At 45.2% G+C, this 27144-nt stretch overlaps 1 protein-coding gene across 1 annotated transcript in view; it reads right to left on the bottom strand.

The window, feature by feature from the left end:
- The window catches only part of AVL9 (AVL9 cell migration associated), a 933501-nt gene that overhangs the window by 202896 nt on the left and 703461 nt on the right, over positions 1-27144 (bottom strand). Inside the window, exon 11 of the mRNA XM_069613227.1 lies at positions 3235-3369. Within this exon, the coding sequence (XP_069469328.1) occupies positions 3235-3369 (135 nt within the window). The remainder of the gene's footprint in view (positions 1-3234; positions 3370-27144) is intronic.

Below are 27144 nucleotides of genomic sequence, written 5' to 3'. Positions count from 1 at the left end.
CAAGAGCAAATGCAAAATGGCTCCAGATCACACGGTGGGAACTGATTCAGCTGGCCAATGACACTGAAGAAGGGTTCAACATAATAAAGGTGGAACTACGAGCTCTGCGACTGATGACCATGCAGAACAGGTATGTTCTGGACCTGTTAACAGCGATCGACGGAGGTGTTTGCCGAAAAATAGGGAGTGCCTGCTGCACGTTCGTACCTTCTGAAGACGCAGAAAATGGATCCCTGTCCCACGTCATTGAAGCAGTACATAACCTGGGAGAGAAGATGAAGATGGAAGGTGGGGCTAAAGATAGCTCATGGTTCGACAATATCTTCTCCTGGGTTCCCTCATGGCTTGGAATGGCAATGAAGTTCTTGATACCAGTTGTGGTGTTCCTCCTCGTGGTGTTCTGCCTGTGCCAGGTGGGCCTCCGATGTTGTGCTAACGCAGTCCCTAACGGTGCAATGATGATGGTGACAATGGGCAACTCTGGTGGTACAATTAGGGCGACACAAGAAGTACATGTACAGACAGGAACAGATAACACTCCCAGGTACCAGTTAGTGCCTATGCACCGTGATAAGTACATAGTAGACAAACTATGGCACACCACTATCAAAGAACCCCGAGATGTGGAACTGGAATGGTATGAGGAGGTCTGGGTAGACTTGGAAGAAACTGGTGACTGTATATATTTAACATGTACACCAGACGAGTATGCTAGAAGAGGTGAGAGCTTGAGGGGGGTATGTAGGGCATGGATGCCTAGAAAAGGAACACCTGCATGGGATGACGCAGTGATAGAGGAACAAGAATGTAGAAGATTGGAAGAGCTAAAGAATTCGTTACTTTAGTAACGAAAGGGGGGAAATGTAGGGGAGGACTGGCCGCGAGGCCCTCCTCACCTGCAGCCTTCTCCCCAGGTGAGGACCATGACTCGGTGGGCGTCCCCTCATGCCACCCGGGCCCAGGTGGAGGAGGGTTCACCCGCCGACGACATTGCCCACACGTATCCGTTCCTTGCATATACCAAAATTCAGTTAGGCCTAGAAGCCATCTTGTCTAGCAAAGATGGCGTGAGTTCAGCGCACTGTAGCGCGGCCCCCACCTTTGGAGGGCCTTTCATGCATCTCTGCCGCCGCAGCACCATGGCAGCTCCGCTGCGAGCGCGTTCCCATGAGAAAGTTGGGTACGAGCTAACACCAGATATTAACACTGTAACAATCTGTTATCCACAATGTAATACTGCACCCCGTGTGACCTGGTCCGCAAGGCCAGGGCGACGCAGAAATGAATTCAAGTAGTGGTATTAGTGAACGACTCTTCTTAAACAGAATCTGCAAACTATGAATTAGCCATAAAAGTGAAATGTTTATATGACTTCACATGTGACTGTACTAATGCTGCTAGATTACAGAGAAAGTGTCTTTAAGTCATATGTAGACACATGAACCCCTATATGTCTTTTAAGTCACCCATAGTGGCAACCGTCAATCTCTGTGGTCCATAATATAGTTCTACCTCATGTACCGTCGAATGTATACAAATACTTAAACACTGTAGTAGATATAATACCATGTAATGAAAAGGTACTCGGACCGACTGTATTAAAGAAATGTGTAACGAAATTGAAATATAGATGTGTGTTTAAATAAGATCAAAATAAGGCAAAACATTATAAAAGTTCTGCATTCAAAAGTCAGCAACGCACGAGGAAAAAACCTTTGTGAATATATGCAAGGCCATTCTCCCTCCCACCCTACGAAGCCTGCCAGATAAAGAAGCTAAGGCATGTGCCGCGCTCCCTCACCTCCCCCAACCAAGCTGGAGCCGCTTCAGAGAGTCAGAGGCCCCGGTACCGCACCCAAGGCCACAGCCCGCCACCTGTGTTATTTACAGCACGGTAATAAACCCACGTTTGACTCCACAGATCTACCAGCACCCTCTCGTAAATCCCACAATCCCCCCAGACCACCCCAAGAATCATGACCCCGTGCAAAGACGACCCCCAACGCTGGGACAAGACACAGAGACCCATTTATATAATAACTTCTAACGCAGCAGACAGACATGTATCATTCGGCTCAGGCCCCAGAGCCCAGCCCCTCGACCTAAAATACCGGTCAATAGGACACAGGTAAATCTCACCCCAACCGACAACCACCAGACCTCTCACGAGGTGCATTCCTCATGTGTTGCGTTTATTTTATCAGATAAGCTGCTGAGCGATTTATTGATGAACTTAAATGTCGTTTCTTGAATAACTGCAGTGTGCATGGCTTAGGGCAAACGAGTCAGGAAAGGTATTCATCTTTGTCACAGGCTGCCCCAGCATACCAACACCGCTCGGATGACCTCAAGCTGGCCTGCCAGGCCCAACCCAACCCACGAGGCTGACCAGTGACGTCCTCACGCCAAGACCAACCACGCTGCAGCAACACCTATAGTTAGTCGACGCCACCCAATCCCAATTAACTTGTGCCCCCTATAGTGTGTAGGTTCTGATGACGTTTTTTGTATTAGAAATACGCCTGTCTTTGCTATTGTCAGACAGAGCGCTCTCGGAGGTTGCAGAGTTCTTTGCATGCCCTATTCTTTGGATAAACTCCCACTTACGCTCACCCGCACTCTGTCTTGGCCTTATTCCCATTACGGGAGAGTCCCTTATTGTCTCTCATTGCGGGGAGGATCGTGCTGAAATTGGGGGCGCTTCCTTTCATTTGTTATTGTGAAATGTAATGTTTCTCTTTTTTTCCTCTTATGATGAATTTGTTTTTGGGCAAGGTTTGTTTCAAACCAAAATCACAACAAAAAAATAAAAGAAATATGCAGTTCTGCTATAAACAAGAACTACAGCAACGTTTTACACTTTCTCAGTTGTTAGAAGGAAACACAACAGAGAAGTGCCACACCAAGTAAATGATAAAGAGGCACGGCTGCGATTGCAAGTGAGAGCCACACATACGCCATTGACCTGGGAATATAGCAACTTGGCTACAGGTTTCTGGTGTGAACAACATACAAGCTGTACTCCCATTTAGGAATAGAGATGACTATATCTCAAGAGTGCTTAACTTTCCTATGTTTAATGCTTGGGCATGAGAACCACAAATCAACAAACCCTATTTGCTAAGATTAAAGATTTCACAAATAGGCCACCAATCACACAGCAAGAAAATGAATGCCCAGAAGAATGCATAACTTCCAGACTGAAATCCAACCAATATGGAAAAAAGAACTTACTTCGACAATCGCATCACTTAGGTGCTTTTGTTGACGAAAAAGGATGTTGGTAGCACCGGCAACAAATCCCCTAATGCTCACATCAGACAAGAGGTGGTGCTGCTGTAAGGCCATGTAGGGCAGGCAGAGAAAACCCTAAAACAATACAAACATTTGTAAGCATCCATGCCAATAGGTAAAGAAAATGTAATAAATACATTCATTTCTTTCTTTTGGAAAATGATACTTATCCACACTTAGTAAATTAAAAAAGTTTGCATGATATAATAGCAATGGCTATGTGAGACCAAAAGAAAATAGCAGGAAGGTACACATTGCAGAATAGCAAAGTTTCTGCAGAAACTGGCAAACTAGTAAGGAAATCGGAAGTACAAATTCAACGCTGCATTTTGCACAGTGATGTTTTACAGGCATCCCCCTTATCAACCAGAATGTCGTAAGGACACGTTATACATTTTTCTTTCATTGACTTTCAATGTTTTTAAAGGGAAACCTAACGATTAGGCCCATTTAGCCTATGCTATTTTAACTGAATTTCAAGGAATTCTAATGGTATGCAGTGTCATATCAAAAGTGCCCACAAGGATGGCCAGAAAGTGGCCACTTTGCCAAGGACATCCCACTTTCATTGGGGCAATGCATGTGGCTCTGCCCAAGGGAGCTCCGAACCACCAAATAAGCCTAGTGGCTACATTGACAATCCCTGAACCACTCAATGGGACATCTACAATATTACTCCACTGAACATGCTCCCTGGACATCCCCAGTGGCCGGTTTGGACAGGGCAGAGCTTTCGGTCTGAGCAAACCCAAGCCACCTGTAGCGGGCATTGGCCATCCCCTGAAGCCATTGTCAGGGGTCACTTAGTTGGCGGAATGGCCTTTGATCATGACTGAGCCTTCGAAAGCATCCCAACTTGGACATTGGTCATGGCCTGGGGCCTGTAGTTCGATCCTCCCCCCCTCTACCAATGAGGACACTTTACTAGAACAAATTTACTAAATTTGGTATGCAACTGATCCGACCAGATCCATAAACTAAAACCAAATATAGCAAAGCTTTACCAACCTGTTTATGGCTAGTGATGTAACATTTCCATACATTTTGAAGATATGGAAAAGTACACGTTTTTGTGAAAAAATTGAAATTTGGGGAAAAATGGCAACAAACGTAGTACTTATTTTCTAAGCACCCTTTACAGATGTGAATTCATATTCCGACGTTCAGAACATAAAATGTATCATGTATAACTGTGTTTGTTTATTTATTTATATAGCGCTCCACACCCGAGGTATCAGTGCTCATAATAGTACAACGCTAGGTCTCTCTATTAAAAGAAGACAAAAACGCATCATTTAGTGGCTATTATATGATGGGAATTACTCGTCCAGGGGTCAAAGTACGACAAAAACGCCCATCATTTGGTGCTCTTACTTCAGCTTGTACTCACAAAATGGATGCTCCCAAGAATCTACGCCTATATTGTTCAGCCTCAACAGCGCCCTCCCATTAGCATCATTTATGAATAGCTATTTTAAAGTAATCTGTTTTACAAAGTGTTCATTCATGTATTGCCTTTTAGAGCCATCAACGAGCAACAAACTATTAAAGCATTAAGGGCTACTTTTTCATTTTTAAAGCATTCGTGTTTTTTTCTCCAACTTGTATGATCAAATGCATACTTTCTAACCCAAAACAGAAAGTAAGATCAGATTAAACATACCACGAGGTGGGTTTCACAAAACAAAACATAACAGAAATTGCTCAGTCTTTCTGAAAGGCATTGTTCTCAGTCCTGCTGCTTGGCAGGATAAAGTCACTCACAGTCGTTGGTGTTTAAGTGCCAGCACTTCTTTCTTGACTTTGTTTAGTGTCTCACCATAATGGTTAGCATTTCATGAAACACCTGGCACCACCACCCGAGATGCCCCAGGTCATTTAATAGCATGCCAGTCGTCAGACTCTTCAACATGCATAGGATTCTAGGGTTCCCAAGATTGACATCCACTTACAGGATGTCTGGTCCCTTCTTAGATTGCTCTTTAACCAGTTTAATAATCTTTCCAGGGGTCTAGATCTTGACCAGTTGCCTCTCTTTCTGCCCTCTGGGTCGTGCCCTCCTCACCACATCCCCTTTTCTAGACTCAACCTCCCGCCTTCCATCCTTCCCTTCCTAGTGTCCTCACCACACAAACTCTGACTTCTCTCTTTCTTTTTCTCCTTCACCTCCACTCACCTTTCCGTCCTCCCCCCCCCCCTGTGGTCCATTCTCCCTCCTTCCTTCCTTCTTAACAATATCCTCCACAATCTCCCCTTTTGCTTCTGCCTCCACCTTCTCCCCTTTTGCGTCGCCCTACATCTCTGCTCTCCCTTTACCTGCTCCTTCACCGCTGCTCTCACTTTACCCCTCCACCTCCACTCTTCCTTCACCCTCCTTCACTTCTGCTCTCCCTACGCCCATCACCACCATACTCTCCCTTTGCCCTCATTCACTCCAGATTTGCCCTGCTTCATCTCAGCTTTCCCTTCGCCCTCCTTCAACTCCGCTCTCCCTTTGCCCTCCTTCACCATTGTCCACCTTTCTCCCTCCTTTCGCACCTTCAACTCTCCTCTTCTTTCTCCCCATCTTTACTGCTTGCTAAACTGCCATGCACTCCCACATCACTTCCTACCCCATGGTCCTTTTGCTCCTGTGCTAGGCAGATCTTGGGGCGTGAAACTGGTCAAGGAGTCTTAGGTGTGTGCATATGTAAACGGACTGTGATCGAGAGCACAGTTGTGGAACTACTAATTCAGCCACTGACACTAATTGGCAACTCGAGCAGCCAAAGCTATTTCTACTATTTCAGCCTCCATTTTTCTTTTACATTGCGCCCTGCTCCTGTTCCCGATGGTTAGCCGCAACTTCTCTTTCGTTTTGCAAACCAGTTACAATTTGGGTTTCAAATATATGCTGGATAGGCGGGTAGGGCCTGCGAGTGACTGCACACGAACATCACCAGCAGACCAAGCCTTTTAGTGAACTAGGTTTTCCTCCCAAGCATTGTGTTCTGTGGATACGGATGGTCACGGCTCTGCAAACCTCCTCGTCTTTGCCTATGTCTCTGTTGGACTGACTGCATTACAACTTTGGTTTGCTAAGACTGATGATCAGAGACAGTATGATGTGGAATACAGATCAGGCTAGGGATGCTCCAGGATGCGGGAGGGATGAACCATACACCACATCCCGTACCTACATCATGAAGCGGGTAGTAAGTCACCCCAGACCCATCCTCTAGCTTCAAACATACAACTTCGTCATAGCTGATGGATAGAAGGAAAATTCCCCAAGGAGCCTCGTCCCAGGCATTTTGGGTTAAAGAGCCCAATGAGACGGAAACCCAAGAAGCTAGGAAACAAGAGTTGGACCAATTAATCATGGAAAAAAAGCAAAGCCCATGAATCAGAATAAACCAACAGGCAAAAGTTGTGTAAATTCAAGCATGTTTTATAAACGAAAGTATGTGGAGAAGTGGGATTTACTTGAGGAATTCTTGTCTGAGATTTAAAAAAGACAACAACTCGAAAGAAGTTTCAAGGTTGCATAAATAGCAGATCGCTAAAGATGAACATTTATTGGAACCAACATAAACACTAAAGAAGTGGAATTGCGATATGAATTCCTAAATTATTGCATCAAGTGATGTAGCCAGCAAATATGAAAAAATAACTATGCTGTCTGCAAGCTATGTTGTGTACCTAAAACAGTTCACACGAGGAGTGACAAGAAGCAAAATACAGCCAGATCACAACTTGAAATAGACATTTGTTTCTGGAATACTAACTACTGACATTTGTTTGCCATAAAGCGGTTAACAGATACATGACTAAAAGTTTGAAATCAAATTGATTTAACCCTACCCGAGTTGTCTAGGGGATCAAAAATACAACACTCCCAAGCTATAAACGTCGTTTGAAGAATCTTATATGCAGCATGGAAACAGCAAAAGGGACATGAGTTGGAGGCAGAGGCAGCAAAGCACTGGACAACCTTTGCTTTCTAATTATTAGTTATGGAAGAGGGAGCTTAAAATGTGTTAGGTGCATGAACCAAAACAAATGAAGGGATAGTGTTATGTGATTTTATGCCTTCCACATTATTCCTCAACACAGTCCCTGTGCTTGCTTTCAAAGTTGGTCTTGTTTTTGTTCAAGTTGTGCAAGCGCTTGGCCTATCCTGGCATCAATATTAGTTCTATGGAATGCTATGTATTGCACAGTGCCCTGTGAGCTCCAGTCAGTTTCCCCGTTACCAGCTGCTGGAGGAGGGCCTTTACCTGCTGAAATAAAGAAACCTGAAGAATCCATTGGCGTCCGTGTGCATTGTGGGGATAGGCCCCAGTGATCTGTCATGTGTCAAGCAAGTTTGCACGAGGGCAAAAAAAATAGGCTGCAAACATAATCAGACAAAAGGCAGGAATGAGCAATAGCCACACACATTTTAGGCCAATACAAGACCTACGGTTGAATCTTACACAAAAAGGGAGCCAAGATGGCTTTCCTTTCTTAACAATTTGCAACGTATGACAATGCAGTTGAGATGGAGGGGGCGGATTTAGCTCTCCTCCATTACAGTCTTTGCTAGTGAGATTTTAATATGGAGTAATACATCACTACTGTTTTAATTGGAAGGAACAGAGGTGATAACAGAGGGAGCTTTAGAGGTGTGAAATTTGTCAGCTAGAATGCATAAAAGTTTCCTTTGCACAATGTTGAAAAACATTTTTTTCTTTTAATGGTCTACCTCATAGAAGAATGTGTACGCAAGAGGACTATGTTTTCTATTCAATGTAGAGAGAATGCACTAGCAGAGCAATATGGACCACTTCCAAGACAAAACAAAATATAGTGACTGACAGGGTCAGGGTTATGACCCTGCCAGGGAGGAGCAGGGGTCCCCCTCGACCAGGAGGTATGCTGCCTACCAGAACCGGTCCTACCCCAGACTGGGTCCAGGAGTTGAGGGGGACCCCAGTCCCAGACTCCCTTAGAATGCCAGACTTGAACAACTGTTGGTAGCATTTTCCCATCAACTACCCGCTCCAAAAGCCTCAAGGTCACTGGATTGGACCTGAGCCAGAACAGCAAATGGGGGGCCGTAAAGCAAATGCCATCAATAAATCAGATCAGACCCAAAAAGCAAGTAATCATTGGGAACAATGGAAACCCAGTGACGAGGGAGTAAAGGTTAGGCTGGGCCATAAAAGCCAAACTACACAGAATATGGACAAAATTTCTTCAGACAGGGTCAGAGGATCGTTGTGGACCATGAGACCAGGCGATGGAAAGCAGACAGTAGCGTGGAGTGTTGTGAGGACTTTGGTGGTGGTGTGAGAGTGTCAGACAGAGAGACCATGGAGAGGAAGAGGAGATAATGGAGTGGCGAGGGAGTGGAGGTGAGGTGAGAGAACATTACACTGAGAGCATCCAATAGAGCAAGGTGCTTTTAGAAAGACCTTACTTGCAACAGACTACTTTGGGTACATCTAGACTTCCACACTTCACTTTGATAACCCGTTTGGTCTTGGACAGTGCCACAGAAATAAATAACTTTACATACCTTGTAAAACCCTCATTCCCCCAGATTCCCAACAACATTATCTTTGGATTCTGTCCAATGGGATGCCTTCTACCGGACTCATGATCCCTAAAACCTTTGAATTATGGCACAGCTCCACCTTTATGCAGAAAAATGCATTCACCTCCCTCACACATTGAGACAATGTTGGTTCAGGACTCGACCTATTTCAGGTAAGAAGTCAATTCAGTAATACATTCTGTGCAACGATTTGAAAATTATCAGTCAGAATATAATGGTGATGCCAATTTCCCTAGAACTCAGAGTCTCCTTCCAATCTTCTGCAGTCAGGCAGCCAAAATCCACCGCCTATTCAGCTTTGAGTTTCTGCAAAGAGTTACAACTAACAGAGTACAATTTTAAAGTTGGCTTCTCAGGTATAGGGCCTTTCATAAAGCGGAATTCCAGCAGGGATTTGGTTGGTAGGTCCAAGCGCCCATGGAACATCGGATCAATGCATGCCTAACACTGATATATTAGTACAGCTCTTTGTTGGGTAAGTGAAAAGCCCCTTAACCTCTGGAAAGATACAAGTATTTGTCCTTGGATCAAATCATTCATGGTGCTAATTTCCCAGTCTATCCCAGGACAGAAACCTCCCCACTTTAAAAGGTTATGGTAAATCCAAATACCCCCATATCGGAGCCCAAGGGAAACCATATCGGAGCCATAAGGGGAACCACCCCCCATCCATCCGATTGCACTTGGGACTTCTCTACGAATGTGTATCAACTGCCTAGCAGCAGCGGTAATACCCCTGTATAGTCAGCAGAGGCAAGACTCTGCCCATACAATCTCTTTCAACGAAAGACGCAAAGAGTCTGGCCCATTATATAACCATTACTGGCCATACCAAGTTATGATGCCTAGTAGTGTCTTGCTTTGACAAGGAGGCCGATCCCACTCCCAGAATGACCCAAACTGTGTTTGTAATGCTACCAGAGGTGTCCTTCTCTACCACAGCAGTCCCGTAAGTAACAATTCTACCTAATCAAATTGAGATCTGTGAATATCTGCTTCTACCTGTATTTTGTAGAACAAAGATATTTTGGGAGTGTAAACATTTTACTTGAAGCTTCAGGTCCCAAATTATTAATTGGTAACTTGGCCTAGTATATATTTATTTAATTTATGGTTTGCTTGTTAGGCGCTTATACAGGAAGTAAATACTGTTTCAAAGCGTCCACGGGCAACAGGGAGGGAACAAGGGGATGTGAAACTACTAAAATACATTAAAAAAGAAAACAAATAGTGTCAGCAGGAAAGCGCTTTGTGAAGGGATCCAGATTTCTAAGCAGAAAGGATGGACTATCTGTATAGATATAAACCCCCAAATATTTGATAAAATCCTTAGCTATGATTAGCTTAAAATTCCCTAGTATCGCCTCGTTCCCTCCTTGCAAGGGAAAAAGAACAGATGTATCCCGATTAACCTTAAGCCCGTTGTATGATCCAGAATTGTGTAGGATATCCATGGCTTTTGTGGCCAAAGAGCATAGGCTCACCCAAAAATACCAGCATGTCATCTGCATAAGGAGCCACTTGATCCTCAGCCTCATTAGGTCCGCAAAAAACCCTCCATGTGGGTTCAAAATGCAGCCACTCTGCTAATGGTTCCATTGCCAAAATGAAGATTAGCAGTGAAGAGGCAAACATGCCTGGTACCAGGTAAAAGAGAAAATGAGCCAGATGCCTTCCCATTGACCAGTACACTAGATTGGTTTTGCTGTAGAGCAGACTGACTCGAGTTATCCCATTTTCCCCAAATCCCATTTTCCCATAATAGCACATAGATATGGTCAGTAGAGAGAATGTAAGCCTTTCTCTGTATCAACCACCATCACTGCTAAGGGACCAGGGATCGGTACTGCTCTAGCCAGGCCTTTATGTAATTATCGTATATTTATCCTGATGGCCCTGCACGGAATTAACCCACATTGATATGGGTGTACCACATGCAAATTCCTGGCGAAGAGTTAGGCTGCTATCAAATTAGCCAGGATTTGTGTTTCCTCGTTCAACAAGGATATTGCCCTATAAAAAGGCAAAATTGGTTGTGTGCTTACTGAACTTGAGAACTACTACAATCGAGGCATGTACCAGACCCTGTGCAAATTCTCCAGCCTCCCGACTGGCGAGGAACATATTTAACATGTGTATACTCATTTTGTCTCCCAGCATCCTCCAAAACACATTCTGAAAGCTGTTCGGTACAGGGGACTTCCCCGCTTGAAGATTGGCAATCTCCTTCTCAACCTCTTCTTTAGTAATTTCTTCCTCCAGTATTCATATCTGCTCTTCTGTGAGCCCCTGCACTGGGATTTCTTTAAGACACTCTTCAAATCCCACACATGTCTGATTGGTCATAGTGGAATAACCACTAATAATAGTTTGCAAAGGCCTCTGTAATACCAGAGATCCCTTACTTTAGAGTGGTCTTCAAACTGTGGGTCTGGACCCCATTGGGTGTGCTTAGGATGACCTTCGGGGGGAGGGGTGCAATGCTCTTCAAAAGGGAGTACAGCGACTACTTTCAATGGACAATATAAGCAGAAATGGCATTTCTGGGGGTAGGAGGGTAACCCTATTTCTACTCAAAGGGGGTGCTTAACAATATTCTTACTCAAGGGGGCTGCTCAGCATAAAAATGTTTGAATACCACTGCCTAGAGCCACCCTCCAACACTAAATCATGCACATAACGGGAACTGTGTTCTCTCCTTTCCAGCCAGACCAACATTTGTCCTACCTTAGCCCCGGATTAGTAGGTTCTAGCCCTTATATCCCAGTGTGCCTCTCTTGCCGTGTCCGTGACCATATTATAATATTATTCTCTCACTTTGAGTATGTTCCTATGTGCCAAAATATTGTCAGTCGGGATATCCCTTTCCAGTTCTTCAGTCGCCCAGCATTATGAAGAAGCCTACAGTTTTTGCTTTTGCAATGGAGATAGCTCTGCCCACAATACTGTTTTATATGCCTCCCAGAGGATTCTAGCATCATCTATTGAAGTAGTATTAAGCTTTAAGAACTCCAGAGAGTCTTTTTTCCAGGGCTTCAACTACCTCTCATGATCCAAGATGATATGCACTAAGTCACTGCATACCGTTCGATTGTACAGGCCTACCTCTAACCTTCAACAGAAAGGGAGAATGATCCAGTATACCCATGAGGAAATACTCCATATCCTGAATTCTACAAGTTTGAGACACAGAAATAATTATGCCTGGACAATGAGTGGAGGACCCCTAAATGAAACAAGAAACTTATGAAACGGGTGAATATGTGACCAGCAAACCACAAGGTCCACTGCACACACAGTCATGTAGCTGAGTCAGTCTTAAAAGCTGTCCTTAAATCTCTCAGCCGGTCAATCTGGGAACCCATCACATCGTTAAAGGTCCCCCCCTATTATCCGTTAGCTGTAAATTTGATTAATAGCATTTGAAGCTCATGAAGAAAGTCTCTGCTGAGAAGGGGTGGAGCGTATACATGCAAAAACCCAGGATCTTTCCCTCCATTTCTTCCACCAGTCAAATATATTTCTGGGGTGCCTTTCAACCCTCAAGTGATTTTCAAAGGTAATACCTTAGTAAACCTAATCAATATACACTTGAACCTCTGGTGTACCCCACATGATAGGCTTTTGTGTAGCATTCCCTACTTACACATTTCCAATAATTCCCCATAAAATTAGTCTTCTTCATAAACACTACAACCAGTTTATGCCGATTTAGAAACCGTGATACCACCCAGTAAAGCAGGTAAAGCCCTTTGTGTTCAGACCCCTATCCAAATAAGTCATTGACATCACCAGTATGTTGCTTGCACAGATGGCTCCAACCCACCTATGCATTGGTTTATGGTGAGAAAAAAACAAACCCTACAAATTCAACAGAGCAAGTTCCAACACCACAATCCATACTTCTTAAACTCCATGAGCATCTGCCGCCCAACATCATTAGAAACTAGATGTTACAAATGCCTTTAATGGGTGCCCAGTCACCAGCTTCCAACAACTTCTGGCCCTTCAAATTCAAAATAAATAAGTCCAGCCTCCCAGGTCAAAATCCCATCTGACATGAAAACATCAACCCTGCCCCCAATGATTACCAACCTCCCTTTGAAGATTGTGCACCACAGGATTTAAACTCTGGCCTGTCAATAACAAAAATGAATTCTAGCCATTAAGGCCAAAAAACACATCTGGCTTCAAGCCTCAACCTTCCCCAGCCCAATGAGCATCAATCCCTCTTCGAAAAATCAAGCTTGTTCCTCATGGCTCACAATCTGGTGGTCACCACTCTTCTCCAGTTAATTATTTTCCTAGTGGTGTGTCATCAGGATTGACAAGAGGGTCCCCCCCTTGTACAACTCATATGCAATGGACGCTGCCTCTATGCTTGCCTCAGGTGCAGCCTATGCCATGCTGCCTAGGATTCTGTAAAGATGAGAGATTTTCCATCAATCATGACTATCAAATTGGCTGGGAAAACATATTGCATTTTATGCCCCAAGTCTGCATCAGCTTCTTAACTCCTTCAAAAGTCAGCTGCAGTTTCTGAACAGTTCTTGTATAATCTGGCTAGATCGCAACACTGGCACCATCCACTTTTAGGGTGTTCGGTTTTCTGGTTGCCTGAAGGATCGCATCTCTATTCCTGTAGTCCTGCAAGTTAGCCACTACCGCACGGCAGTGCTCTCACTGGAAGAGGCCTCCAAAGCACTTCCTGATCCTGTTCAATGGAGAAAACATTACAGACCATTGGGCCCTACAATCCCATTAAACCACTCCTCTATATACAACTTCACAAACGGACCCTCCTCCCTTTCTGGAAGGCCAACCACTCAGACATTACTACTCATGGAACGACCTTCTGCATTTTCCACCCTCACATCAAGCTCAATTCAGCACTCCAGAAACTGGATTACCCATGAGCTTAATAGAATCTGCTATTAAGCACCAGAGAATTTAAGAACTTCATAAAGAACACGCTATAATTTCCAGGAAAAGAAACCATCTCTCTACATATCTAACCTTGTTCCCCGATGCGAATGCTCGTTTGCTTTATATGCGCTTTAAATTTAACCAACGGCCTACTTTAGAGGTCCTCGTCTGGGGATGTCTCCGAAGGATTGTATATGTCGACTCTAGGGGAAGCCAGAGACAATTGAGTCTATTAAGCACTTGACACATATTTGCAAAAAAAACATTGCACTATCGTTTTCTACATTTTTATGTCTTAATTAACCCAAACCTTGCTAATGTAGATTGTACTCTTTGGGACTGGTTAACAGAGGGATATAGTGCATCACTGTTACTAACTTTGTGTAGATTTTTAGACAAATTATTATAATTGTTTATTTATACAGCGCTTATACACTGGTGGAGTGCTTCAAAGCACTTTAAGGCGGAAAGGGAATACAGTAATAATTCTTAGGCCTTGAAGTTTCCGAATGATCTAAACAGAAAACTAGCATACTAGGCCTGATGGCATTTCTCCTAGTGTAAGTGCATGAAGCGTTACAGTTGTGCCCAAGCTAGGGTTGGAGGACAAAGAAAAAGGGGGTGGAGGGACAGGACAGCCAAACGTACTGGTCCTAGTACATTTAGGTTATGCATGCGTACAGATGGAGGTGCGAGGAATGGGGATTGGGGGGCACCAAACACGTCCAGTCCAGCAGGGCTATGAGTTAAATGCAGAGAGGTTGCCCCGCTTATGGAGCATAAGATGAACATGCCATAATGCTGAACATAGTGCAGCAGCCCAGAGGCAAGTGCAAAAAGACTGGCGGGGGTGGGGGGGGGGGGTCGATCTGGGACCAGTAAGGCTCTGGAGGTGAACCAGACAACCAGTCAGCAAAAACTGAACAGAGTTAGGGAGGAAGAGGAGGAGGAGGAAGGAGGGTGGACAGAAAAAGAATGGAGGTTAGCAGGGGAGAGGGAGAGAGGAGGAGGAAGAGAAGAGGAAGGTTTTGTGGAGTTTCTGGAGCTTAAGGTGCTCTGGCTCAAGATGGAGAGAGGCAGGGAGGCTGTTCCAGAGGAAGGCACCTGCAGAGGATAAAGATCTACCCCCAAATCTCTTTTTGTGAAAGCGCATCACCTGCAGAGTTTTGGAGGAGGATGAGCAGAGGGCTCTAGAGGTAGAGTATCTAGGAAGAGTGCATTGTACATAGTGCGGGCCCTGACCCCAGAAAGCCTTGTAGATTATGCAGAGGGTCTGGAACTTGATCCTTGCAGCCACAGAGAGCCAGTGGAGGGATTTCAGCGCCAGAGAGATGCAGTAACTGGGCTTGAGGCCAAGGATAAGTCTTGCAGTTCTGTTCTGGATGAGTTGCAGAGGATGGAGAGTAGAAGTAGGAAGATTGAGAAAGAGGCTGTTGCAATAGTCCAGGCGAGAGAGTACCAGGGCCCTCGAGGTGGTGAGAGAGAAAAGGTAGAATACCTCCGAGGAGGTGCAGTTGGTAGTGGGACTTTTTAGAAATGTCTCAGCTGTGAGAAGAGAAGGTGAGAGAGGAGTCGAAGATGACCCCCAGATCTTTTGCCTCCTTGGTAGGTCAGGGAAATGTGAAAGCGGTAGCAGGGGTCCCAATGAGGACGATCTCTGTCTTACTTCCATTCCATTCAGGCAGAGATCGTTAGCAGCACACCAAGACTGAATTGCGGATAGACAGTCAGGGATGAGCAGGGAGCAGGAGGCTGAGGGTAGCCGGAAAGAGAGCTGCGCCTCATCCGCATAACACAGAAAGTTAGAGGTAAAGGTAGAGGTCCTATGGGCCAGGGGGTCCATGTAGATATTGAAAAACCAGGGGGATAGGTTAGATCCCTGGGAGACACCACAAGTAGAGAGAGTGATAGAGGAGAGAAAGGACCCAAGTTCCACCTGGGAGAGCCGGTCAGAGAGAAAGGATGCGAGCCACGCCAGGACCTAATCCGTGATGCCCAGGGTATCACGGAAACGGGTGATCAGGATGTTGTGGTTTACTGTATCGAAAGCAGCATAGAGGTCAAGGAGAATGAGGGAGAGTTAGAGTCAAGATTTGAGAGCAGGTCTTCACGGGTGTTCAGAAGAGCAGTTTCCGTGCCTCTGGATGGTCTAAAGCCAGTCTGATGGTAATGGAGACAACCAACAGATTCAGTGTGGAGGGTAAGTTGAGTGAAAGCCAGCTTCTCCAGGAGTTTTCCCAGGAAAGGGGTGATGGAGATTGGGTAATAGTTTGCTGGAATAGATGGGTCGGCAGAGTGTTTTTTGAGCAGAGGGTGCACAAGAAACTGCTTGAGAGGAGAGGGGAAAACTCCAGTGGCGAAAGAGAGGTTGCAGAGGTCGGCTAAGGCTGGAGCGAGAGCATCAATATTGGTCTTGATGGTTTTGGAGGGGCAGCGGCCCACCTGTTTGGAAGAGGCTTTCATAGAGCAGACTTGTTTAGAGACCTCATCAGGTCTGACAAGGGAGAGGGAGCAGAGAGGAGGAGTGGGGGCAGCCGAAGGGAGCCCAAGAGATGTTGGTACAGGAGGGGGAGCAGAAGAGAGGGAGAGGACAGGATGTTCTGTGTATTGGGGTGAAATGTGCGGCCAGGGCCGAGCAAAGGGCCTGGGTGGGTGCAGTAGAGGATGCGGCTGCAGTAGGGTTGGCCAGTTCCTTGCAGACTTTGAAAAGGTTGGCCGTGTTGTTAGATGCCGCAGAGATGCAGGCTTGAATGTTGACTCTTTTCTTGGAGCGGATGCAGAGTCTATATTGCCTTTGAAGAAGGCGGCAGGCCAGTTTGTCAGAGAGTGCACCTGAAGATCCCCATTTCCATTCAGCTGCTCTGCACTTGCGTTTAAGGGCAGTCAGATCGGAGTCGTACCAAGAGTTGCACTTTTTGGCAGGCTTCAGTCGGACCCTCATGACCAGGACAAGTATATCAAGAGTGTTGGAGATGGAACGGTGAAAGTTAGAGAGGGCTGTATCAGGGTGGGAGTCAGCCACAGGAGTAGAAGGAGAGTAGATGGAGGCAAAGGCAGCTACTGACACTCTTTTCATGGGTCGGGTGACCTTGAAGGTAGGAGGTGGTGTAGGGTGTGCCATTGCTAAGGAGCAGAGAGCTTCAAGTGAGAAGAGAGGAGAATGATCAGTCCATGAGAGTGGGATGTCAGCGGAGATGAGAGCATCCAAGGTGTGGCCAGCAGTGTGCGTTGGACCAGAGGGTAGAATGGAAAGAGAAAGGGAAAGGGAGTCACAGAGGTTGTGAAAAGGTCCTGAAGAGCCCGGAGAGTCAAGATGGATGTTAAGATCCCCCAGCAGGAGGAGTTGGGAAGAGCAGGATATTGGAGAAGCGGTCAGGTCTGCCCATTCCGAGAGGAAGAGGGTGGAATGGCCCGGCGGCCAATAGAAGGCGGACAGAGTAAGAGAGGTGACAGGCGAGAGAGAGAGCCTGTAGGCCAGGCATTCAACGGAGGAGTAGACCTGAGTGGGGATAATGGAGACAGGGATCCACTCGAGGAAGATAAAGGCTACTACACCTCCTGGCCTGTTGAGCCTGGGCACAGAGAGGATCTTGTAGCCTTCAGGGTGAAGTGTGTCAAAACTCTTGATAGAGCTGTCCTTAAACCATGTCTCAGTAAGAGAAAGAACATCAAGGTCCTGGAGTTCAAGGAGGTGGCAGATGTCAGGAGTGCTTGACAGCAGAGCAAGAGTTTAGTGTGGCAACATGGAGCAGGTTACCACTTTTGAAGGACATACAGGGTGTCGAGAGTTCCTGAGAGAAAGAGGTAGGAGGACGCAGAGGAGGCAAGGATGACAAGGGTGTCAGTGAGGAGGGTGCAGGCAAGGTAGCCAGGATAGTGGAAGATGGCAAGGGAGCCAGTGTGGGAGGGGGTCGCAGGTGGCAAGGAAGCTCCAGATCCGGTGGCAGTGGGTGGCCTGGGCAGCCGGGTGGGAGAAGATGACTAGGTTCTCTGTGCAGTGTGAGTAGGCAAGGGAGCCTGTACAGTTGAAAGCGACAAGGGGGGAGTTGTGAGGGAGGTGGTGAGGTTGGTAGGAGGCAAGGTAGCCAAGGTGGGCATAGTTGGCAAGGGAGCCCGTGAGGAGGAAAGTTGATACGGCGAGGAAGGAGCCTATCAAAAAGTAAGAGGTTGGGTTGAGGCCCTTGTACCAGGATGGTACGATTTCGATATGATATGATTGGTTATCTATAACTCGCGTAATACCCAGAGGCTTCCAAGCGCGGACCCGGGGATCGAACCTGTGTTGCTCCATGTCGTCTTGCTTCCAAGGCAAGCACGTTGCCCCTGAGCTATCCTCCCGAGACAATAGACATTTATGGTGAAGCTGGAGGTGGAAAAGAAGGCAAGAAGGGCCTCCCAGCGGGTGCCACCATTTATGTGCGAGGAAGAGTAAGGAGCGAGCAGAGTGGCCATATGGAGAGTCCATAGGTCGAGAGAAGGAACGACAAAGAGGATGTCTGTGAGAGTCTCTCTGGCGGATGCACTGACGTAGGTGTCAGCGATAGGAAGGCCTGGGTTGGAGGCCAATATGTCCTTCTTGAGTTGCTTCCTTCAAGACTTAGTGAGAGGGGACGTATAGGAGATGGATTTGCCTAGACAAAGTAGAGAGCCATCTTGGAAAGGCAGACAATGCTGACAAAACAATGGATTCTGGCCACAGAGTGCCTTAAAAATGAGGTGCCAGCAATCTAGGAAGGACGCACAATTCGGGATTTCCTTTTTTCTTTCTTTGCTTGAAATTAAAAAAAAAGATTTCTTTTTTCTCCGTTGAATCTTTTAGATGAATCTCATTAATTGTATTTTATATTAATTGTATTTTATATTGACTGTAATAATGAAACCGTTGATTGATATGTTGTTTATGTTGTCTAATGCATTCGTGAAAGGATTGAGCAATAAACCATATCACAATTTAAAAATAAATTAGAAACCTTCTGTTTTTGTGAATCTCTGTTCACCTTCCCTGAGTAGAGATGATTGAGATGATAGCTTCTGCGTGTTATGGTGTAGAAAATTGAGCTCAATTCCCAAAGCATATACATTGCTCTACAATGACACTCGGGAGTAATTGATAACTTTATGCACATTCAACAGGGGCTGGAAGTAGCCCACACAGGGGACCAGATCAAGCCCCCTTCCCTCAAAAAGGGCTCCATTGGAGACTTGCGGGGGCTGCAGTTACACAGTATAGCTGTCCATCTGCTTGTGTTGCTCCATCTACTTCTGGTTGACCTTTGCCATGTGCTGCAAGCGAAATGCCACAACCCTGGTGATACAATGGACTTGAAGGGGCTCAAAGCAAGAATAGCGTGAACACCACCAACAGCCAGGTATTCTCTTTTCTTAGCTCTTCCCAATGCACCAACACCAATACCTCAGATTTGGTACTCATCTATTCAGGGAACGAGGGGTGGACAGATTGCCATTAACACCAGGGGACCAGAGCGGTTTCACCTGCCCAGCACTTCACCCTCAGCCAGTTCGGGGCAATTGCCCTGGGGCACAAATCAATACTATACTTGGGGGCATTGCGTGCAGGTATGTGCATGTCTCTGTCTTCTAGGTTGGATTACAGAATACATAAGAGGGGATTGCTGGAATGTTTGTAATTCATCCTTACCTCCGGCATAGCTCCATGCAACCCTCCACACGATAGGTTTTGAGCCTGCCAAGCCATTACAGAAAAAGGAAAGACCATAACCACCCCAGAGGATGCAGTCCAGCCTGAACCGCTTGATCAAATACCTTCAGCACGAAACCATAAACAACCAGAGACATGTTTCAGCCTCATTTGGCAACAGTAAGGTGTAGCTGGGGTCTCTAGGCTCAGTAGGCTAAGGACCCACATCGGTGTAAATCATGAGACGCAGTTCAACTTCAGCCAGTGCTCCGAGCTCCATCCCTCCACCCCAGAAAGAACCCCAAGTCCCAAAACCAGGAGCAGTGGAGGGGTTTGGAATTGAACAGCCTGCTCCCAAGTACAGTGCCAGCACAGATGCAACTCTCCCAGTGCCCCCCTCAGCAGAGGTCTCTGCTCTGGTGCCAGAACTGTAAAGTTGCCAGCAGCCCCCATCAATACCTCCGCATGGCTTCAGCTGGACTGCTCTCTGTTCACCTCTTCAGGACCTGGAATATCACGGGACCCCAGACCCCCCCACTTCTGTGCTCTGGCCCCAGTCATCACCACTCTCTGCAGAGCCGAGACATGCAATCTCCCTCAGTCCGAGCTTTAATTTGTTCTGTTTCTCACACTGTCTGTCTGCCATTTTGTTGTCGCAGAGGGGCCTTTGTTTTATGTTACAATCTTCAGGATATCTGCACAAATTGTGGCAATGACCTGAAGCCCAGAGCGCCCTCTGATGTTCCGATCCACCTCCAGCACCTTTGGAGAACCAGAAACAGGATAAAATACAGGATTCATTGGGCCGGTCGCCCCTAAGATTAAAAGGTTTTTTTTCAATGCAGTTGCGATATGGGCAGGTCAAGAGATTGACAGGTTTGGCTGTTGTGATACAACAAATCCTAATTTCGTTTTTTATTGGGTTAGGTTTGAGTTGATTTGTTGTCAACCATGATTCAAATTGCACAAGGCAAGTGCCAAGATCAAGTTTATTTGAGGCTCAGTTGTCAGTAAGTTTACAGATGGTTTGGGTATAGTCAGCATAAGTGAATCAATTAATGCTTTATATCTCGCTTAATGTCGGGTACCAGCTTCTAAGCACGGGACCGGCATTCAAACCCATGTCACACTGCGCTGTCTTGTTTCCAAGACAAACGCATTGCCCCTGAGCTATCCACCTGGCCTGTGAGGCCTGATAAGTTGATACGTTTATCTGTTCTAAAAAAAAGGGTCAGGTAATGATGAAGAGTGGTGAGAGACTGGATCATTGGTGTATTCTAAAAATTCCAAAGACTCCCAAATGTAGGAGAGTGTAGATGCCATTCCCCTCAATGGCCTGAATCTGTGTTGTGATTTGTATAAAATGTTGGTTTACACGTGATGACAGTTGTTGATTTTATTGGCAAAAGGTGTGTTGGAAGTGCATCAGTAGCTTGCCAGGTTGTTGGGGGTCAACTCTGGAGTGGAGGTTTAAAGCTAGTTTGAAGGCTCTGTGATTAGATCAGATATCCCAAACTGAATCAAAACAATATTCCAAAATATCCCAAGCTTTCCTAGTTGCTTGGCCGTTACCGGTGATACACAAGTCCCAGCAGATGGGAAGGCTGCAATGGCTAGGGACACTATGGATGGTTTTTGTCAGACAACTACAGAGCCGGAACACCTTCAACAGCTTCAGGATAATGCATCTGTGAAACAGCGACAGTTGTTATCTAATCAGGGAGTCTTGGTTCCTGTTATTTCCACAAATGGTGGAAAGCAAGTACATCCACCTCTGGCCACGTCGCTGACGGAAGAAAAAGATTGTTCGGGCTTCTGTAACATCTGTTCAATACAACACTATTGACCCTAAATATCGCATCCCTAGAAATCCCGTATTGGGAAAACTGTCATGCGCCCAATTGCTGACGACTTTATAAAGAAGACCGTTATGGATGATAGAAATATTGTCATCACCAACGCAGAGATCCCAGTGGGACACGGACCAAGGGATGCTTTAAGGAATAAGGTGTTGGCATGGTTACGCCAGAAGACTGGGCCAGGAGTTGTAAGGATGTCAGACCTAAAAATGTTCAGAGGATTAAAATCGACCAGTGGTGTACCCAAAATGGCAGGGACTGCATTTTGGTGGGATGTGGTACATTAATCTGACATCTTTTCTGTCCCTTTGTACTGACTTGTCAGGTAGGTTATCCGACTTGAAGCTTATTGTTAACTTTTCTGCTCTATAGCACTGTCACCTCCGGATGACTGGCCATATATATTGTGTATTATGTTGTTTTGTCTTGTTTGTTGTTGCGCATTGAGGCCTATTGGCGAGTAGCGCATTATAAGAATTAAAAATAAAATACATAAATTATGGCTTTGTAGATCTTGGGGAGGCATCTGTTTGGGGGATCCTGCTGGCATTCACTGTGTTTTGGAATTCTTGCCTTCAAAAGGGGTGGACAGCGAGCTAGTGCCGGTATTCAAGGTTTGCTTTGTGTTATTTCTAACCCTGCGATTAGTGTTGTGGGGCTTTTCTTGTGTAAGCGGTCTTGAATCTTTTACATTTTGTTGCTGAAGTACACAGAAATCGAGTCACAGACCTCCTGCGTAGGGGTTGGTGATGTGTTGTAGGCTGAGGAGATTTTGAATTTGATTATTTTGAACCTTTGCTACTGGCTGCTTCGTGCAGACTTTATGTGTCATGCTTACTAAAAAGATGCTCTAGTGAGACAGTTACATGCTAGTTGTGGAGATCAGATCTAGTTTTGCAAATTGAAGGTTGACCCCAAAGCACATTTGTAAACCATGAATGACCTTGAGCATGACAGGGATGCCCATCTGTATTTTTTAGCAGACTGCGGAATGGGAGATTAAATGTTTTGTTGGACATTTTTTTTTTACGCTTGACTTTCTTGTTATACCCAACACATTCCAATTGCTCCATCACTAATGTAAAAATCAATGGTGAAAATTGACACCCCTGTCTTGTTCGTGGGTATTGAAAGTGTTTTTTTTTAAAATAATTGCTGATAGATTTACATACAACAACTCCACTAGTTTTAAAGTTATCTATGTTCTCTTCAATTATCTAGAATATCAACAGCTTGTGCAATTACCTTATTTAGGTTACTTATGGTGTGAGATCCTAGTTTTTCATTTATATCTTCAACAGATTCATCATCTTTTAAATAGCTCCAAGTTCAAGCTTGCTATCCTTTTTTGGACAAGGTGGAGAAGGCTGGGGATGGCTGCCACTCCCCCCTCCTTTTTTAGTCCAGGCGGTTGGGCCAACTACCCTTCATTCTATTTTTAAGGTATCAGTGAGCCTCTGCCACATCAGTGGCCTGTCACTGTGTAGCTGGTGCTGCAGCTGCTGGACCTGCAGTTGAAGCCCATGTGAGCACTGACTGCCCTGAGCACACAATGTTGCTGGCACTAGACTAAAACTGCACGGAGGCTATTTCCATTCCGGTTTCTAAAAGTTTATACTGGACCCTCTATGAGATGTTCTCCGAAAATGTGATTTTGAAAAAGCTGCAGACTGTCTTAGTCTACTTGCTCCTGTGGCTGTGCGGAGTCCTTCAGTCACTCTTTCCTGTGTGATGCAAACTTTCTCAGTTAATCTTAAGGTTAACTGACACCATTCATTGGATTATTCAGCCTTCCAGTGGGAATGCTGAATGAGACAGTGCGTGTGCTGCAGAAGTGTCCTTCCTCCAATCGTCGGCTATGAAAAGGTTGATAAGGAACACAGATCAGTTTCATGAAATTAGGTCCCCTGGACCACTTTTCCTACTCTGGAAGGTTTGGTGGTCGGGGCAATCCAGCGATTAGTCAAAGCCTAACAACATTCCCAACCAACCAGCAGAAAGAAAATATAAAGAAGTTTAAAAGGTTGACACTCTTGGTTGTCAGATTTTTGGTTTGGTCACTCTTGGTCTTTGGGCAGTCAGTGCCAGATTCATACAAGCCTGGTATTCGGATACACATATGTGGTCGGATGAGGCACCACTCAAAGAGACTGCTGATGAACAGGCTTTTCAAGATGTTCTGGACATTGTGGACTTCATTGGCAAGTCCATGAGAACGGATACATTTGTTAGGTGCCATTCCTGAGTGCATGCCTAGCTTCTCTCTGAATGTCTAGCAAAAACATGACAGATGTCCAGTAAAAAAAATACCATCCCTGTCCCCTGGGCTCCACAGCTTCTCAGAAGAAGAGCTGATTTGGGCGGGTGGGTAGGGGGGGGATCATGCAACAAAGGCATTTTTTAAATTCCTTTGTTGTACAACACCCCCCACCCCCTCCCACTCGTCAAAATCAGCTCCACTGACCAACACACACACATTCACACAGCAAGCACTTTATCATTCACACACTCGCTCATAATACAAGCATACATTTATCCACTTCACATACTTAAATAAAAAATAAATGAACAAAAACATACCGTCTGCCCCGGTCCTGAAGTTTCCTCCCCAGCGCTCCAGCTCCTGCATCATGAACAGGAATCGGGAAGCAAGAGCTTTCTGGTTCCTAGACATGCTTGCAGGAGCCTGTGTGTGGGTGCCCCGCTCCAGGCAGATTTGTCTGTATGTGCGAGGTGGCACAGGAGCTCCCCCTTGCACATACAGGTATACAGTTCACCAGCCAGCATTTCCAATGTGCTATGCAAGACATGCGAAGCAAAACGCCCCCAGCCTTACATGGCTCAGTAAGCATGTGCGGCTGGGGAACTGAACTGTCAAAGGGAAACCGTGTTTCCCTTTGACAGTTCAGCCAGCCCAGGAGTACTCTCTCAGATGGAAAAATCAGCTCAGTGAATGCTCAGTGTTTCACTGGGCTGGCTCCTCCATAATGTGTGAGGGGGCCACTGGGTCGACGCCCCCCACGCCCATTATGGATACGCCGCCACGCTCGGACAGGGCAATGTCCAAAACAAAAATGCAAAATGCTAGTGTGGGCCAGTTTTTTGGTCTAAATGGGCACTTGTTTGGTCAATGTGGACCAGTTTGATGAGTTACTTCACTATGGCACGTAGTAGTTTTGACCATTGTTGCTGAATAAATAATCCTTAAATATCACAATTTTCTTACATTTCAACAAAAAACACCCCCTTGGGTACCATTCAAACAGTCTGTCACTAAAGGAATGAATTGGCATTTGCAACGGTGGGCCAAGTTGTCATTGGTGTCAGAGACAGTTTTATGCTCCAGTCTGACCCAGTTAGCTGCCCCTGCCCCTTTTCTCCATTTACATTTAATAAAAAAATTTAAATAAATCCAGGCTGGTAACTCAACAGTTTGAACACCTCTGCTCTAAGGTCAAAAAGGGAAATGTCTTTAACCTTGGGTGGTTTAGAAAAGTGTTCATAAAGGAAGAATAAAAGGTTCCAACAAAATATTCTTCAAGGATAAAGGTCTGGCTCTGCAATCTTGGTTTCTTTCAGGACACCTGGTACATCGTTCTGCCAGGTTATGTTGCTCCTTTCTTGTTTAACACAAATTGCCTGGTATACTGTTCTGCCAGGACTTCTGCTATTCACACACTTGTGACTGCCTGGGATACTCTCCTCAAAAAGCAAGAATTGTGTATAAAGCTACTCCTCTCTTGTGTCCAGACATTGCGTCGCCTATAAAATAAGTGCAGGTGTGGAATAAATGCTGCACTGAGCCTTGCTTATCAAGTTATGTAAAAAAATATTTTTTAAATGCATTTTTCTTTCAAAATCTCATAATACAATTGGACAAAGTTTTCAACAAAGAATTTGTAGTTTCACATATATATATAACATTTAACATAGCATTTTGTTCATCGAGCGGGGTCATGACATTCCCGCACTCCCAACACGTTAAAATGCACAATGGCGATGTGGGGTTAGTAATAAAGTGCGCTTTGATGCAAGCAACACGTTTCAAAAGGTTGTCCATAGTCGGTCTGTGTGGTTATGCAAGCACAACCATTTAATTCTTTCAACAAATACTGGTGTGTTCATCTTCATTCATCTGGGTGAAATCTTTCTTTTCTTTTACATTGTTTGTGTTCAGAGCATTGCCCGGTGGCTTAAGTTAGTTGGTTATATTGTCTGCTTTGTTTTATTCACAACAGGATGTTTGCATGCAATATTTTGTCGACAGGAAGTGTGTCTGCCCTTTTATGAGGATTATCTCATCTTGATAAATGTTCTACTAGGCCTTCATCAGGACATACAATAACTTAATCACACTCTGGCTCTTCCTCCTCTCAGAGGTTTAGTAAAAGTTGTGAAAAAGAGCCCTGTTCTCAGTATAGAGGGGTTGGACTGGATCTCTACTACAATAGGCCATAAAGGTTTGTGAATTTAGGGGGATGTCATAAACCGAGTGGAAAGGGGATATCATGTTTCTACTAGTGAGTCTCCTTCACTCCTGCGAGGTTCCCCTCCCGCATGTGATTCTCCCTCGGACAGTCACCCCCAGGAACGGGATCAGGTAACAGCTGCACTTCCCTGGCCACATGGGAAGAGTTTCCCCAGAGAGGAAGTCATGACTACACTGGATTCATCACATGTCCTTCACATCAAGTCGCTGGTTTCTCCTTCACCTATTGGAAAATGGGAAAGGTAATCCACATTGCCCATATCTTTTCCTTTCTGATGTTCTACACTATAACAATAGGGCTGTAGGTCTAGAAACCAACGCAAGACTCTGGCATTAATGTTTTTCCAGAGACTGATCCACATTGAAGGGGAATGATCAGTTATCTACCGGAACTTCCTCCCTGTGAGATAGTAACGTAAATAAGACACAGCCAACTTTATAGCAAAGGCCACAAGTTCAATTGTGGCATAGTTTCTCTGCCGTGGAATAACTTTTGGCTAATAAAAAAATAGGATGTTCAATGCCGTTATATTACTGGGAGAGAACTTCCCCTAATCCAACTTGGGATGCGTCTGTCTGTAATATGAACTCCTTATTGAAGTTAGCTACTTTTAGAATTTGCTCCCAGAGAATCTCCTTGAAGGTGTTAAAGCAGGCTTGGTCTTCTTGATTCCACTTACGCTTTTGTGGTTGAACATTGTTAAAACGGCCTTGGAAGTCCCACATTACACAGCCAGTTCAAACCAGACTCAATGACGAAAATAGACAAAGAGAAAGGCAAAATCCAGCATTATCATCATCAAAATAAAGCAGAGACAGCATACAAGCATAACATTCTTGGTGCTCCTGCCCTTAAATAAAAATCAATGGTTTATTTAGTCACCATTTGTCATATCTGACATCATACTGTAATCTTAGTTACCAAAACCTAACGGGTGCCGGAATTTGTTAATATTGCCGACTACACATACATTCTATTGGGGTTAAATTTCTAATTGGGTAAGGCTTGTCTGATGGCTCCACATGCAACCACCACTAAATTGATGACAGTAAAAAGACAATCTCTACAATATGTAATTGGCTGGCACCTTGCTTCATGGGTGGCATAACATTAGAGATTTTTATTGGTTGGCTTCTTACTAACCATCCTTGGACGACTGACATGTCATCAAGACATGAGCCAGACACGATTGGGGGTTTGGGGGGGGCTAAGGTTGACAGACTGCTTTCCTTTCAATTAAAGAAGATACCATCCCTCCTTTCTAGGCCATGAGTCAGGGTGATCTCTCTGTATTTGGCCTTGTGTGGTATCTCGTGTGCGGGGATACGTTTAAGG

The sequence above is a fragment of the Ambystoma mexicanum genome, chromosome 5p, assembly GCF_040938575.1.
Source record: "Ambystoma mexicanum isolate Mex_15411 chromosome 5p, UKY_AmexF1_1, whole genome shotgun sequence".
Taxonomy (NCBI): domain Eukaryota; kingdom Metazoa; phylum Chordata; class Amphibia; order Caudata; family Ambystomatidae; genus Ambystoma; species Ambystoma mexicanum.
The sequence above is the reverse complement of the archived record's forward strand: the minus strand, read 5'-3'. Positions and strand labels throughout refer to the sequence as shown.